The sequence below is a fragment of the Thunnus thynnus genome, chromosome 1 (genome assembly GCF_963924715.1).
Source record: "Thunnus thynnus chromosome 1, fThuThy2.1, whole genome shotgun sequence".
Classification (NCBI taxonomy): domain Eukaryota; kingdom Metazoa; phylum Chordata; class Actinopteri; order Scombriformes; family Scombridae; genus Thunnus; species Thunnus thynnus.
The window spans coordinates 32,383,010-32,399,794 of NC_089517.1; the positions used below are offsets into that span (position 1 = coordinate 32,383,010).

The window sequence follows — 16,785 nt, forward strand, 5'->3', positions numbered from 1 at the left end:
TAATGAAATGTTGAGGGATAAACCAGTTCCTTTGTTGGAATCTACCTCAAGGCTAAAAAAAATGAGAAACATTACTTCTTATTGAAAGTAAATTCTTGATGTCTGTCAAATATAGAAAGATCTCACACAGAGTGTAAGCCAGTCAACTTCTGCTGCAGTGTTTTCATGAAGCCTTATCATGCAGAGCTAATAAACACATTACTTTCTCTTTTCTGCTATAAACAGGCAATTCTGACCAGGGCACAAATTTAATTTTCCCATTATTTTCTTATTCAAAAATGAATATTTCTCCACTTTTCAAATGGCACAACCGTCTCTGTCAATTTCTAATTAATGTACTTTACTGTACACACATTCTGCATTGTGTCTTTTCATCAGGTAGACTTCAGAGCCCAATTGACTCTTGACTAACTGGAAAAGAGCTATAGTGTGCATATGTGCCAAAATACATTTATTAACTTATTAACATAATTCACAACTGCAGACTTGATGGCTTGTTCGAAATTGAGATACCATGATAATTTATTAACATGTATAACTACTGAATGACTTAATGTAAGGGCAAACACCAGCCAAAAGAATTTTACACAACCTGATCAGAGTGTCTATATAAATGTAAAAGTAACTGGAAACGGTAAAGACATTACTGTAACCCACTGGTCTCTGGCTATAATACTAAGAACAAATCACCTCAAGACACAGAATCAGTTGCTGCATGACAAGCCACAGAGGAAATAGTAAACTATTTTTATTGACATGTTTAAATTCAGCTATTTACACAAAAGACGTTTTACACCATTACAGTTTAAAGAAAAATACCAAACACTGTTTGTGCATATAGCAATCTGGCGTCTGCACACAAGAGCCAGTCAGAGATGATGCTCACTTGTACATAACATCAGTTTGGCAGACAGATCAGTAGCATATACACATGGATATTGAGTGTTGTGTGTAGTGTTTCAGTTTGCCATGACACCAGACTGAAGGAGAGAGCTTTTAATTAAACCTGCTTCAGTAGCCCTGTCTCAGGTGTGTTTTGGCACAGTGATAAATGAATGACTTTTAGCAGTGTTTTTGCATTCATTTACCGTAAATCACATAGAGCATACTTCAAATTACTGCTGACATTACCCTAATGCTAAAACACAAAAAAACATTGATATTGTCCTTTAACAGAGACTGAAGTCAGGATTTTCCACAAAATGGTTGTAGAGTAAAGAACGTGGTCCATCTAGATAACAGGTTACCTCTGGACCCTTCCCCTGCCGGAGGCATCCATGTAAAAAGATTTAGCACTTTTTACACATAACCCATCACAGAAATAAAAAATATACTGTATTAAACATGAGGTCAAAAACAACAGTACATAAAACCATAAAATAAAAAATGTATTTTTATTTTGCTCCAAACCACTCTAAGACTCCAATGGATTTAAAGCTTCAAAGCTCATGAGCTCATGTTTGGGCAGCTATTCATATGAAACATGATCTTTTAACTGGTACATCTCCACAAGGGGCACTGAATGGGAAATTTGAATGATTCAGGGTGCCTAGAGCTGGACAACAGGCATGGAAGATGCCAGGGATTATAGAGTTTCACAGTTCGGACAAAGCTGTTTTCAGGGGGGACAGAATTTCTAGTAACTTCTTTGGAAGGTTAAGCCCGAGACTAATCACTTATGTCTTGGAACAAAAAGGGCTTCAATGGGGGTCTGAGATAATGGCCTTAATTTTCACTTTTTGGTAAGGACTCTGTAGTTGCTTGGATTTAAAGGGGCATTTTTGGTGACACTGGTTTAAGTTTGACATGTTGGTGATTTAAATACAAAACAAGATCAGTGAAAATACAGGAAATAGTTTTATGGTAGTGGCTCAAAGGTTCACTCTGCTAAACTTCATTCTGTTGAGTGAGGTCCTCTGACACGCTGTTGAACTCAGTGGCCCGAGTGCTCATCCCCAGATACTGCTTCAGAAATTCACTGAAACGTTTTTGGTTGTTCCACTTGCGGGCTGACTTCCGAATGCCGATGAAACCACCATACCTCTTCTGGTACGATCTTCCTGGAGACATCAGCTTCTTGTAGCCGTGCCTCCCTTTGACGAAGCCGCCAAACCTCTTGGAGACACTCAGCCCTACATCATCCTGTCCTCTCACTGCCACATCAGCATCCCCTTCTTCCTGCCCAGCCTCCTCATCATACTCATTCTCAAGGGACAGGGCATTCTGGGAATTGTAGGCAGTGTTCAGCTGGCTGCCCTTGCCACCCAGATCCCTGTCGTCCACCCTGAGTGCCCGGGCCACGTGATCAAACCTCTGCAGTGCAATGGGCTGCAACAGAACTCCCTCCATCTGCTCCTCCTCCTCAGGAAACAGGGCTTCCACCTCCTCCTGGGATCTTTTCCTTATGTTACCACCAAGGGAGGAAATTGGCGACAATAACGCCTTACGGCAGAAGTCCCAGGAGAAAGCTGGGGAAATGTTGCCTTCACACTCAATGAGACACACCTGACAGAGACAAAGACAAGAGATCACCGTCATTTCCTTTCTTAATTCGTCAATGAGTACATTTATATGATTCTAACAGTATCCAAGTTTCTGGTCATCTGTCTCAACAAGTCATTTCTAACAGTGAATAACTACTACTTGATTATTATTATTGGATATGGGAGTAAGAAAGTCTCAGAGGTTGATATTACAAACCAAACCAAATCTGCATGGGTTGATTACATCAGAGTATTATAATGTTTTTTATGATATGGGTGAACAGACCTTTTAAAATAAACCCCTAAAGATTATCATTTAGCATACCTGAAATTTCTTTCCCCATAATTTAATCTGGTTGTATTAATCATTTCACTGATGACATTGATTAATAATTGTTCCATATAGGTTCCAATAACCCATACCAGAGGACCACACACAAACAGACGTTTCTTAATACTATCGGTTACACCTGTGTTTGACAAATTGACAAAGATCCAGATTTTGTGTATACCATATGTATTTTAAACATAGCTATGTTGCAGTGTTAGTCAAAGCATCTCATTTGTTTCGAAAGTGTCGTTTAAGTGAAAAGTCCTTAAAAGCCAGAGTCTTAACACGGAAAATACAAAAATCAATATGACAGAATGAGATTGATTAGATTTTTTACATTTCCATCCTTAATCACCTATATCTTCTACTACAATGGTTCAGTGGGCGTGTGTGTGTGTGTGGCGTGTACAGTATGCATAAAATACCACATTGCTTATGAGCACATTATCTAATGTTTCCAAAAATGCTTATTATAATTGAGGCTCTGTTGTGTAAAATGCCTTCCAGCCAGGAAGGAGAACAGAGAATAATAATAAGCCAAGAAGGCAGAGATTATAAAGAAGATTTCTGTATAATGTTAATGTTTGCTACAATTGTAGATTGCATGTATTAAGGTGCCTCCACTAAACAATGACACTTTCCATGAAAGTCTTTCAGCAATCTTACAAAACAAAAAAATCCCATTTCCCCCACTCATTAGAAGTCAAAATGTGACTATTCTAAGTGTCTAAAACCAACAGTTCAGAGTTTTAAGCCATGTGCACTTAAATGTCTTCCAATGTGCTCCCTGCTGAAATGTCTGAGAAGAAGGCATGTCATTAACCAGAGAACAACAACCAACAGACATAAGCACTGACTGGAAAAACACACATCTATCCCCAGGAATCAATTAGCCACAACAAATTAAAACTCAAATGCCAAAAGGGTAATTTGTTGAGTCAGAGACAGTGAGGGAGATGGAGGGAGGATGGGACAAATGCAGCAAGGTGGGGTGATGCGGGGTTTCCAATCATTTTATCAACAAATTTAAAGAACCCTCGTGGAGAGATTGTGTTTGTGTGAGTTTGTTTATTTGTGTATAAGTGTAGTCCAGTTTTGCCTGGATGGAGAGGCTTGCTAGTTTCAGTGTACTGAGAAAATATCCCACCTGTGTCTATGCCCAAACTACAATAACCACTTGATTGTTAAGGGCCACTACAGCATCAAAATGCCCTTTTTGCCATTGCAATCATCCTGTGTGGCAGTAAATTGATGCGAAATCTGAATTTGTTTAACTGTGACACAGCTGTAACACCAGTGGAGGCCTCTTTTTGGATGGCTGCGGCCCTCTTGCAGTCTCCAGTGTGTGTATGTGTGTGTGTTTGTGTGTCAGTGTGCACTCCTCACCATGGTGTTGAAACTGAGCTGTTTGGGCAGGATGTTGCTGCAGGACAGGCAGTCTGCCTGGCAGTCACTCTGTCCAGGATCACACAGACAGAGCAGCAGCAGAGCCACCACAGTCTTCATGGTCCCACCGTCTGCTGCACAACACAGGACAGAGCAAATGTAGCATCATGCAAATTCTCTTTTCTTCCAACAGAGCAGTAATATTTGCCTGTTTATGTCAGTATGTTAGGACAGCACTTTATTTATAGGTTTTCAACTTTAAATTCAGTAATGTGTCAACTTCTATTCAATGCCTTGACTGATTGCTGTATAAACACTTAAAATGTGTACAGTTTGTTACACTATTTACAATTTTACAATTATGAAAATGATAGTTCTGTATGAATGTACAGATTTTATGGGAATAGTTCAACATTTTTGTAAATATGCTGTTGGACCCACCAGCTTCAGTTAGTTTAGCACAAAGACTGGAGACTGGTAATAAAATCCACCTACCAGTACCTCTAAAGCTCACTAATCAACATGTTGTATCTTGGTTGTTTAATCTGTACAAAAACCTTAGCATTGAAACAACAATTTGATCTTTTACAGGGGATATGTGCTGGACTATTTCTTCTTTCCTACATACACAAAATGTTTAACTTCTTTTAAGACTCTTTCTAGACCTGTTAGCTCCCACCGATGAAAAAAACATGGCTGACATTGTGGTTTGCATTTTTTCTTGATACAGTATTACACCTAATTTCGAGTGAGGACTTTTGTCTTTTGACACACAAAAGTAGTAAGAACTGTTAACTTGTTTAACATTAGTCAAGGATACGTATGTTTAGAGCTAGCTTAGCACAAAGACTGGAAGCAGGAGGAAAGGGTTAGTCTCGACTGAAAGATGAAAAATATGCATTTCAACAGCTCTGAATTTTATACATGTTGTATTTTCTTAGCTAGCAAGCCACCAATACATCCAAGAATCACCTTGAGAAAGTGTAGGAAGCAGATAACTTCACTATAAGGGCTCGACTTCTGAGATGCTACATGGTTATTGGGCACAGCTGTTGCTGGCCAGTAACAAGCACTCTTAATCTGTTCGTTAAGCCACAGTATCAGGCTGCTCATTGTTAGAGAGCAAACACACCCAAGAGCAACCATAAACTTCTCATCGTACTTCAGGTATGGAAGTAAACAAGCTCATCTCTCAGAATGTTGGAAAATATCTTAAAAGTCTGTAACAGACACACAACCACTGGTCAACTACTAGTCAGTGAATTATGTAACAACAGACAAAGACCCAAAGAATGATAGTGCATAGCCAATCATGTTTTATATTAGCATTAACAGTAAAAATAGCGTTTAAAGTCCACATTATCTGCTACTGTGAACTGAAGGTCACATTAAATTATCATTATGTTATTACAAGAACTTTGCCCAGTCACTCATTAAAATGCCATGTGCCAGGTGAATGATCTGCATTTACAGGCTTGTAGACTTCTGACACTATAATGAGAACTGGAGGGACATGACGGACGATAGACCTCTTTCACACGAGACATTTTGACTTGTCATGAACTGGAAAAGGACAGATGGAACTGGGAACATTAAAAATGGCTTAATTCAATTCAAGTGTCCATGTAAGCTATACTGGTGAACCATCATGCACTATACCAGGATCCTACATTTGGAAAAACTAAATATGGAGAATGACTTAGAGAATGTAAAAGGAGAGAAAGAAAATTGTTTGACCTTATTCTGGGAGGAACAGCCCAGTCTGAGGAGTCTGACGTCAGAAACACAACCAGTTTTCATCTCATTAAACAAACTCGTTAACTCCTTTAATTGATGCCTCAATTAATGCCTCTGGCAACAAACTGAATCATTGTTTGTGGCTGGCGTATCACACACACACACACACACACAAGCAAGCACATTCACTCAAACTCACATGCACAAAACATACACAGCATTCAGACATTCATACACACAGACCTACACAGAACACACACACACACACACACACACACATACAAATACACACATTCACACGTGCCTAATGTACACATTGTGTATGCCCACACTGGTAGACACACTCACTTTCACACACACAACACTACACTGCTGTCTAAGCTGTAGGTTGTCATTATCTATCAAACTGACAGCAAGTAATACTAATTTATCTTCAATCAAACACTATTTTATAAAGTCTTAGAAAATGTGTAATTTATTCAGAGTAATTAAAAACTGATAAAAGTGTAATTGTACAACAGTTCGTTCCAGTCTCTAACTACCCATAAAACAGCAACTCTGCGAAATTAATAACTCTAGTGTGCAAACAATAAAAGTGCATGTCAAGTCTTATCAATTTTTTTGGTATAGTTGGAAAGAATGTTTGTCAGTGAAGGACAAAAGAGCAGCAAAGCCATTTTAGGCAGGAATATTGTAGGTCAGTTAAGGGCGGGACGAGATTGGCAGACGGCAGTGGATTTAGACAAACAGCTTGGGTGTGTTCATTTGTCTAAAAGGCATCTCATTCTCCAACAATTAGATGCCATCATTAAGGATAACACATGATTTTCTACTGAGGATGCATGCATGTGTGGGTGTGTCATGTATCCTTAATTTAGAAACAAGTGAAGGGAATTTAAATTCTTACAAACCCACCTTCATACTATTAAACCATTATGTTATTCTAACAAGACTCATGCTGTGTTCATGTCATATCGGAGTTGTTCTCGAAAACAGGGTTCATATGAACATCCAAGTCATAGTTACAACCAGGAAACTCAGATTTTTCCTGAAAGCTGCTATATATCCGACTTGGTGCTTCATAATACAGAAGTGCCTAAAAGTTAAGCAAATGGGATGCCTCACGTCAGCCAAAGTCTGTCGTTCATGGAGATAAACACACATTTACCGGATTTGGTGTTAAATTATCAATACACAGTTTTCAACCCTCACTTCGCCAACACTGTAATCATAACCGTCATCAGTTGTCCTGTGACGTAAATGCTAAAAATAAATATCTTTTTCCGTCTCTACCATCCATCCCATATGATGTGAAAGCTGGAAAAGAGTCCACTATCCGCTAGCCGCTAGCCACTAGCCACTAGCGTGGCTAAAAAATACCAAGTTTAGGTAAGTGTCACATTAAATGTTTATAAGCTCCTCTGAGGATGATGTTTTTTTTATCATAATCTTAACTATGAAAAATGAATAAACATGAGCCAAAGAATAAATTTTGACAGCTGTCATCTGAGGTTTAGAGAGGATCCCAGTTCTATGCTTGAAGGTAAGGAGTAGTCAACTTCTTAAAGGACAACTCCACCTGTGTTCCCTTCTGGGTTTTTCAAATTGAAACGCCCACTCAGCCGTTAACTGAATGTCGCAGAACTGAGTCTGAGTTTGTGAGATGTTTATAAAGTGGACGGACAGACAGTTGCTGACTGCCAGGAGCTCTGGAGGAGAGAGCTGGGAGCAGAGCCGGAGCTTCAGACGAATAACACCCACGAGTCACACCGGACTCTGCTCTGATCCAAAGCTGTTTACTGGTGGGAGGAGTTTATTTTTTAAACTTTGAGCAGTAGCAACAGTGGGTGCTTAGTCTGTCTCTGTGGCTGCTAGCTAGGCGGGTTTATACGTAGCAACATCATCATGCAGAAACCTACGTTGGGAAAAAGTTTTTAGAAGGGCTTGGGAAGGTGGCATTTTGACTCTAAAACATTCGTACTTTGACCAAAATTTAAATATTCAGATTGGAATACATATGGAACACTAATGTTTAGCTTCTGAATGACATGAAAACCTGAAAAACTCAAAAAAATAACGGACCCGCCCTTTAATTCTCTTTTGTATTTTGAAAATAAATTTGTATCTGACTTCATCTTATAGCATCATTGAATGAATGCAGTGACTCAAGTCTCACTCAGGATTGTACAGATTAGATTCTGTATGTGCACATGCAGACATTCACACACAGATACACAGTCCCTTCAATGTCCTTTGTTGTCTGTAAGGCACTTTGTGTTGTTAATAGCACTGTAAAAATTGTGCTTCACTTCACAAATGACTGATCCTTTCTGTGGTCTTATACTAACGTCTGCCAGGTTCTCTTGAGAGCCCTTAAAACCCAATTACTCTGCTTTTAATTAACTGATTAACCACTAAATAAACCAGTTAATTAAGTCATTACTGTCTGGTGCTGTACTGGGGCGCTGCTGATGGAGGTCTTACATTGCAGTCAATGATGAATCAGACCATCTTTCATATGAAAGGAAAACCCCTGTCCACAGAGATTCTTCTATAACAGCAGAATCTTAATAGTATCTTTCATCCAGACACAACCTCTTATGAGTTAACATGTGAGTTCACGAGCAGATGTTGTACCATTTGACTTGTTCTGCCACCTGAAAAACATCTAATTCAAGTTGCAATTCAAGGTTAGCAAAGGAGCAATGAACACTGAAAAGCTTTAGTACGAGGTGACATCCATGTTCTGTAAAAGTGTGGATAACTAAGTCCAGCAAGTTGTTGCCTGGTTAAATGGAAAAAAAGCACTAAACATCACGACCATCGTCAAGTTGTTGATTAAAAAGCACATCCAGTCAACCATGAATGAGAAATGTCCAACAGTAAGCTCTGCTCATCATCCAGTAACACACAAATCAGAAATTGTCAAACTACCTCACACTGTTATCAACTGTTTCAATTATTTTTCTTCATTATTGCCCTTTTCTCATCAAGAATAGGAAGTTTAAAATAAATTACTTCCAGCCCGAAGAGCAACTTAAAGCCGGATTATTCACGCATGGTTGAGCGGAGCAGCAGTGTGCCTAGGTCTTGGAGTTTGCCTTTATTTTTAAAAGCTGAACTGCAGATGATTCTGTAACTTAAATGTAATAAGCACAATATTGTCATATTCAGCGCAGTACACCATGTACCTCAGCTGTAACTCCTCACTGCGTGGGTGGTTTCTTTATGATACCAGACAATTGAACACGCTGTAGTTCCAAGAACAGTGAAAAAAACAAAAAAAAGGAACTGCATTTTTTTAATGCAAATTATGAAGATCACATCTTGAGGTCTTACTGTAGTTTACCTTCCTCTAATTTGAATCCAAGTTACGGTGTTTGCATCAAATTATAAGACAGGGTCTCTCACTAAAACTAAACAAGCTAAAAGTGTAATGTAGTTTAAACCCTGTCCATAATGTTTGAATATTAAAATAAACCTTGATGCATCAGATAATCAAGATGATGAAAAAAATAACTTTAGTTTCATACTGAATGTGCATACCTAGAGTTCAAAGTTTTTAATGATTTAGAGATTTTCTGTGCTAAAACAAACCTGCAGCTTTAAATATGATAGGTTCAAATTAAATTTAAGAACAATGGCTTCCAACCCATAAAGGAGAGAGAACCAGGATATTAAAGAAATCAAATCAAACATTGAATAATTAGAGTGTATTCACTGTGTTGGCTTTGTTGGTTGATGAGTCAGTTTGACAGGTAATTAAATGTTATTTAGTCTTCAGCCTGGAGCCAGATTGCAGACTATTTTATCTGTCAGAAAAGTCACTTTGATTGACAACTTGTCTCTGGCCCACTCAGAATACATTGTTCTCTTTGTTTCAATATTGATAGCTAACTGGCAAAATGGCAGAGTGGTCACTGACTTGACACATTTCAAGACAGTAAATCTATATTACCGGTTTGATCTATATTATCAGTTTGACTAAAAGTATCAAATCCATAAATGAATCGTCTCTGTCACTACCTACATAAAATATCTACATAGCTGTCGTTACTGCTCACCTTCTTCTAAGACTAACACTTAGTCTGCATCTTTAAGTCTCACTCTCACCCACTCATGCTCTTTCTCTCTGTCTACTCTTCATCACGCTCACTCTTTGTCTTTCACTCATATAGAACAAGACAAAAACTACTGCTGCTACTACTACAGTTACTACTACCAGAGTTCACAAGGACACAAAGACTACACTAAATCAACTAAATTCTTGAACTAACTTTTTAATGCTTTTATTAGATAAGCAATAGTTCTCCAGTCAGATTCCAACCAGGAACATTGAACTTCATGGTCATAAATGGTGGAAAGTAACTAAGTATATTTACTGAACTTAAAGGTGGAGTGTGTAGAATTTAGTGGCATCTAATTGAACGCAGTAATGGACTTGGCAGTAATGGAATATAATATTCTTAAGTATGTTTTCAGTAGTGTATAATCACCTGAAAATAAGAATCATTGTGTTTTCGTTAGCTTAGAATGACCCCTGGAGGGATTTTTGCATTTTTCGCAAGTTTCGCGGCCACCATAGGTTCTCCTGCACACTTGGAAGGGGGGGGGGTATAAAATACGACAGATTCTTAAATATTAAATCAGTGGTACCAAAAGCAGTATTGGGGTTTCATGACATGTTTCTGATGTCAGATAGCAGTTCCACCAAAAAGAGATTTTTCTCTCTAAACCTCTCAGATGGTTTTGTTAACAAATCCTACTCACACACTGTTACATTTATTAATATATAAATATTAATAATCTAATTATGTAATATACAATAATATACAATAATATATCATTTTTCTGTAGACTGAGTCCTTTTACTTTTGATACTTAAAGTACAATTTGTATCACATTTGTACCACAATCATCTAAATTCTATTTGGTGAACAAGACAAATAGATTCAGTTTTAACAGTGCTTATTTCACTTGTTATCAGTGTAAATCAACTTGTTTTGAGAATTGCCTCGATACTAGAGCACCATCTGCCTCATTTCTTTCCATCATCTAATATCTTTATAATTTTTTCTGTCTGGACTGATTATGAGTGACTGATTGATTTATTGCATGGATTCATTGTAAGAGACGATCAAAAATATTCCCATGCAGTAATAGTACATCTGTAAGAACATGATTTCTTATGATTGTGGTCTTTTTTCCTCCATAGGTGGTCAGAGGTCATGCCAACTCACAGATGCTCACAGATGAGTCCACAGAGTGGGCGTTTTGACATATCTCCAGCCAGGAGAAATCTTCAGCAGAAACCTTTAGTGCTTTTACAGGATGTTGCCTGTCTGACTGTGGTGTGATGTGGCAGTGGATTGCATGCTGAAGCCATTACAGGCAGACACGCTAAGCCAAATCAATTTCCTTTCTCAGTGTATCTAATCACTTAAGGTTGATAAATGATCAGGAGATGTGCTCACACACTTACGCAGGGGTCATATAAGACTCATTTCATATTAATTTTCATATCAATTTTTTGTTTATGTTTTGAGATGAGGTGTTGCACTCATGTCATTTTTTACTTTTCTATCCCATCTGTGTAAATTGGATGTTTATTTGTTTATCTTGTTTTTCCCCTTTGTATTTCTATCTTACTATGCAGCTAAACCAAATTAATCTCATGGCACTGGGACATTTTTAAAAAGCTTTGATACTAATTTTTTTGAGAAAAAAAGAAAAAATTGTGTGAATGAATAAAAATAAATTACATCGACATATTATAGCGTAATATAGTGTGGGCTATAATTTATGGTAACACTGTATAATAAGAATTTATGCTAATGCTAACAGTCCAGTAGTACCTTAGGAACTGTGATCATGTTCTGCCATAACACCCTTGCATAAAACAACTTTAAAACAGTTACATTTTTCTAAATTTTACAGATGTTCTGTACAGGCATTTTACAACATAACATCTCAATAAAACCTTTATGTTATAGAGAAATTACCTCTGTTAGGACAAAAATATTGGTCTGAATAAAGAGCGCCAAAGTAACTTACCAGCTCCTGGTTAGCTTTTCTTCTATTAGCTTTGGGTTCTCAAAGTTCTCCATAAATCATTTATATTTGCTGTTTTTTCTGGAAATCTCAAATATGATACTGGGGTCTTCTATCCATATAAGATCAATGGGTATCTATGGTACTCAAAAAAAAAAGAAAACATCCTTGTCATTTAACCAACATACAATAATGATTGTTAGCATAATTTTGTTAGCATTCATATGCGTCTTAGCCACTGAAGCCCTTTAAACCTCATCAAAGATGACATTGTGGAATATAACTGTCAAACTAAGGATATTATAAGAACAGGATGCTGAACTCCAAGATGACACACACTCACTTAATTAAAAGTTTCTCACCAAGTGCATTTACCAAAACGTTCAGTCTCTTCCTGTTTTACCCCTGAGTTGTGCAGTGCACTGCACATTGCTTTACTGAACTCACATAAAAGGAGAAATAGAAAAAGTAGTCACATCATTACAAAAGCCTAAATTATTTTATTTTACACTGTTATGTATTTGGAGCAATTCATCAACATGTGAGCACAGATATAAACAAACTGTGTATAGCTCCTTTTAAATTAGCTTAATCAGTTGCATTAGGGTTAACATTGGAATTTATTTAGCTGCAGCTGTCAGCAGTGGTGGCTTTGCAGTCATTTGCTGTGCTGACATGAGCAGTTGCTCATAATAGTTAGCTATTTAGCTTGCCGTGTCTGCCTGCCCCATACACTATAATGTCACACATATAAGAATTAGCTTTGCTAGACTCTGGAAAAGTCTTACAAACATTAAATCTTTTAAGTTTAAATTCATAATATAGTGAGCAATAATTAATTCATATTTCTCTTTTATTATGGTCACTTATGAGGAAAATTCTTATTTTTTTGTTACAGTACGATGGTTGACCACTATTGCCACAACTGGTACTCAATGTGCTGTATCCAGCACTCTTAATACATCCTTGTGTCAAAAACAGGTAGTAGGTATATACATTTTATCTGACACCGACACTTATCACGACTTCCAGTATGGCCTCCAAATATTTCATTTCCTAGATTACTAAGATTACAAGGCACTCAATCAAGGAGGCTGATAAAAGGTTACAGCCTTTCTGCTCTGATACTTTTCCTGAGAAAAGTATCAGAGCAGAATTGAAATGAGCACATTGCATCTGACAGGAGTCAGTTCTCCTTTGAAACAGAGAGAAAAAGAGGAGCACACTGAGGGCAGCAAGAAGACATGAAGAAGTGCCTCCCAGCACAAAGCGATGGATAGGGACCCTGCTGTGTTAGGAACATTGTATCCTTGGATTAACTCCACGCATTCACAGTCAATTCAGCGCAGCCACCAGAGCTGTACACACCAGCACTATGCAGTGTGACCTTTGATCCAACACTCCTAATTCTCTAGCCTTTGAATGATAATAGTTTCCTGGGGTCAGGAAAGTTTATCCATAAAGCTAATGAGGTGTGCTGTGTTGTGGAGGAAAATTATATAAATACCAAAGAGGAGAGGAGATGGATTCAAAAAGGATTGGTAAGCCATGAGACTAGTAAGGCATGGACTGTGGAAATAGGGCTACAACTCAATGAAGTGTTCCTAATGTTTTGGTTAAGCTGAATAAATCTTGTCTGGTGAAGCAGTTTGCTTTTTGCGAGTGGAATTTATTTTTTCTTGCTTACTACTCTGTTTATTTTTATGTTTCCCAAACAAACTGCAGTCACTGTTGGATGACATGTAAAACACCTTACTTCCTTTTTGGTGGAGCTACATCATCAAGAAATTATTTTGATTTGCCATTGTGTTCAGGTGTTTTGCATGCAGGTGGACAGAATTATAGTAATAGAGACAGGAGCAGGAGTGGTACCCTTTCCTCAAAACACAACGTCTTTTCACTCTGATGTTTTGTCAAGACTGCTGATGGTCTTCTTTGAGTCTGATTGTAAGACAGACAGGAGACCTTGCCCTTTATTTTCTCTGGGACCTGTACCAAAGTTGTGTAGATATTTGAAGTAATTTCTGTTTGAAATTCTATTATAGTACATGTCAGAATTTCATCTCTCTCTCCCATATGTCATCATCACTTCCTTTGGCCAGCTATCCACTGGAACACGATCAAATATCCTCACAAGACAATGACGCAGAACATCCATCACCAACAGTGGATGTTTTTCAGGGTGGTTTAAAAACCTAGCTAAGATCTAAAACATTTGTATCTTTTCAACCACTTCTCTAATTGAAATCAGCCACATATCAGAGCTTTAATTTCTGCTAAAAGTCAGACTACACTATATGAAGACATTATTTCTTTTTTTCCATCCAACCAACACAGAAATGCTACAACATAATTCAAAGCCAATCACAAATACATTTCACAGCTAACCCAAATCTAAGAGGCATAGGAATAGGAATGCTTTGACTATTTGGCCTTAGGTATGAGGAAGCTGTTTCTAATTTCTCTCAATCACTTAAAACTCACATTGTTTCAGCCCAAGCACTCTCTGTAGATCTACACCAGCGTCTTTCTAAAGAAGCCTGAAGCTTCTGTTACTCATTTAATTAACCACATACATGCACTTACAAGTCAGTTATCATCAAAAGTTGTTGAAAGAGCCTTTTTGTAATAGCTTCCTTCAAATAATCCATTTTGAACAGTGCCTGCGCTGTTTATGGAGTTTCTTTCAAGGACAAATGAAAGGCAAGCCCCAGGCTAAATAAAAACACTATGTTAATCATTCAAAGTAAAAAAAAAAAAAAAAAATGTAAGACTTCATCTTAAAGTTTTTTATTATCAACAGAAACTTTTGCTGTTGGAAATCATGTACCCCTTAATGATGAGGTTAAAGGTATAAGTAAAATAATATTAGTTGAATTATTATAGTATATGTGCATAAGAGTCTGCAGTAGGGCCAGGTTTCATTTCCCAGCGGAACATAAAGAAAATCAATCTGAAACACTTACAGGTAATAAATAATATTTCATACTCTTTGTCATAGATCAACCTTCAAAAATATAGTTATTTTTCATAATGAATAATTTGTCAGTGGGCTTGCCATTCAAAAAAAAGTAATCAAAATATTGACTCAGTTACCTTCAGGCAAAAAAAAAAAAACCCAACTAAGAATAATCGTCTGATGAAGTGAGATTGGGAAAAACGACCCTGATTGACCAACGCGCCCTCACTTAAATTACCTGTCATTACTCTGTGTCACGCGCTACAATACAAACACAAATAGGGAACAGCTTTCTGCAAAGGCTCCTTTCATTCATGGAATCCACTAGAGCGCAGCGGTAAATCAGGCCTTAAGGATTAATGACTAATCAGGGCGAACAATTTATGACCTCTTTAGTAAATACCAACAGACTGACTAAACAAACTGCCCATGTAGTCCTCAGATGAAGCTGCCTTACCTCATTCTCCCTGGTGTGTGTGCTGCCTAATGCTTTTAAACACGTAGTATTTAACCTTGAGTAAGTAGTCATAGGACATAATAGTCTGTCGTTGCTCCTTTAGAAGTGATGTATGGATTCCATGAAACACAGAATCAGCGGTCTGATAACTAGAGTGACCTCAGACATTATCTCAACCATTTATCTACCTGTCTATCACTGAGGTCAACAATAAATTAAGCTTAAATTCTTTGATCAGCGTCATTACAAGCACTCAGCCATAAGGAGCTGAAGGGTCAGAAGGCCACAGCACAGGGAAAATAGACCCTACAGCAGTTGTGGATGATGGAAGTGAAGAGAAGTGATGGAGACAAAGACTGATTGGGGAGAAAAAAGCGTTACTCTTAATAGGGATGAAAAACACTTGCCAACATGTCTGTAGTTTTCCTCTCCATAGACAGATAAATTGAAAATGACAGTGTTAACAGTGGTTTTCTGTCAAATTGATTCTGCCAAATTTAGATTTAATTGAAAGCGAATTTACATTCTGAATTATATTCATTTATTGGACTCTCTAAACCTGACTGAAGTAATAACTGAATGTCACAAAATTGTAATAATTTTGTGACATTTGATAAACACACTGACAGACAGGAAAGAAGAACAATGATGTATATGTTGTAGCTACATTAAAGACATTGCTACATCACCAACATTAGAAGCAACTAGTAAGGAGGTAAAATGACATAAAAATGTCTTTTATGTACAACATATACAGTATTGTTCTTCTTTCCTGTCTGTCAATGTGTTTATCAAATGCCACAAAATTATTACCTTCAGTTATTAGTTCTAAAACCAAACAAAAAATTCTGTATCAAAGGTCAGAGGTCAAGCCATTTCTTCTCCTCCTCCTCCTCCTCCTCCTCCTCAGGATCTTACCTGTGTTTAGGTGAGATTGTGGGTGCCTAGTGGTCCCTCAGGTGCAGGTTGAGGTTGTCAGTGTACGTTTCCTTCCCTCAGTCTCAGCGTGGTTTTCTGGCTACGTGGAGGATGAAGGCAGCCACTCTTATAGAGAACCACCCCTCCCCTTCAACCTCCTCCTCTGATTCTCTCCCTCTCTCCCTCTCTCCCTCCCTCTCTCTCTCTCTCTCTCTCTCTCTATCTCTCTCTCTCTTTCAAAACTCCTTCTTTCATCACACAGAGGGAATGACAGGGAGGGGGGAATCAGAGAGAAGGAGGTAGGAGAAAGAGGAGAGCAAGGATAGGGAGGAATGGTGGGAGAGAAGGAGGATAAGATGAGAGAAGAGGGGGACAGAAGGAGTCGGGGGAGGCAAAGTACTTGAGGAAAAGAGGGAGGCACAGGAGAAGAATGAAAGTAGAAGGGGACAAAACAACGGAAAGA

General features: G+C 37.9%; 1 protein-coding gene across 3 annotated transcripts; it reads right to left on the bottom strand.

Moving 5' to 3' along the window:
* Positions 1–704: 704 nt before the first annotated feature.
* On the bottom strand, positions 705–16,461 carry pnoca (prepronociceptin a). 3 transcript variants are annotated; one of them, XM_067595875.1, is made up of 3 exons: positions 16,323–16,461; positions 4,201–4,334; positions 705–2,505 (listed from the first exon to the last, which is right to left on the bottom strand). In XM_067595875.1, exons 2-3 carry the CDS (start codon positions 4,318–4,320, stop codon positions 1,888–1,890), a joined length of 738 nt encoding a protein of 245 aa, XP_067451976.1. In that variant the 5' UTR covers positions 4,321–4,334; positions 16,323–16,461; the 3' UTR covers positions 705–1,887. The 3 variants fall into 3 exon arrangements, with proteins under 3 accessions (XP_067451976.1, XP_067451979.1, XP_067451984.1); XM_067595878.1 differs by having other exon boundaries at positions 4,201–4,331; positions 16,323–16,438; XM_067595883.1 differs by lacking the exon at positions 16,323–16,461 and adding an exon at positions 11,992–12,189.
* Between the last annotated feature and the right edge of the window lie 324 nt (positions 16,462–16,785).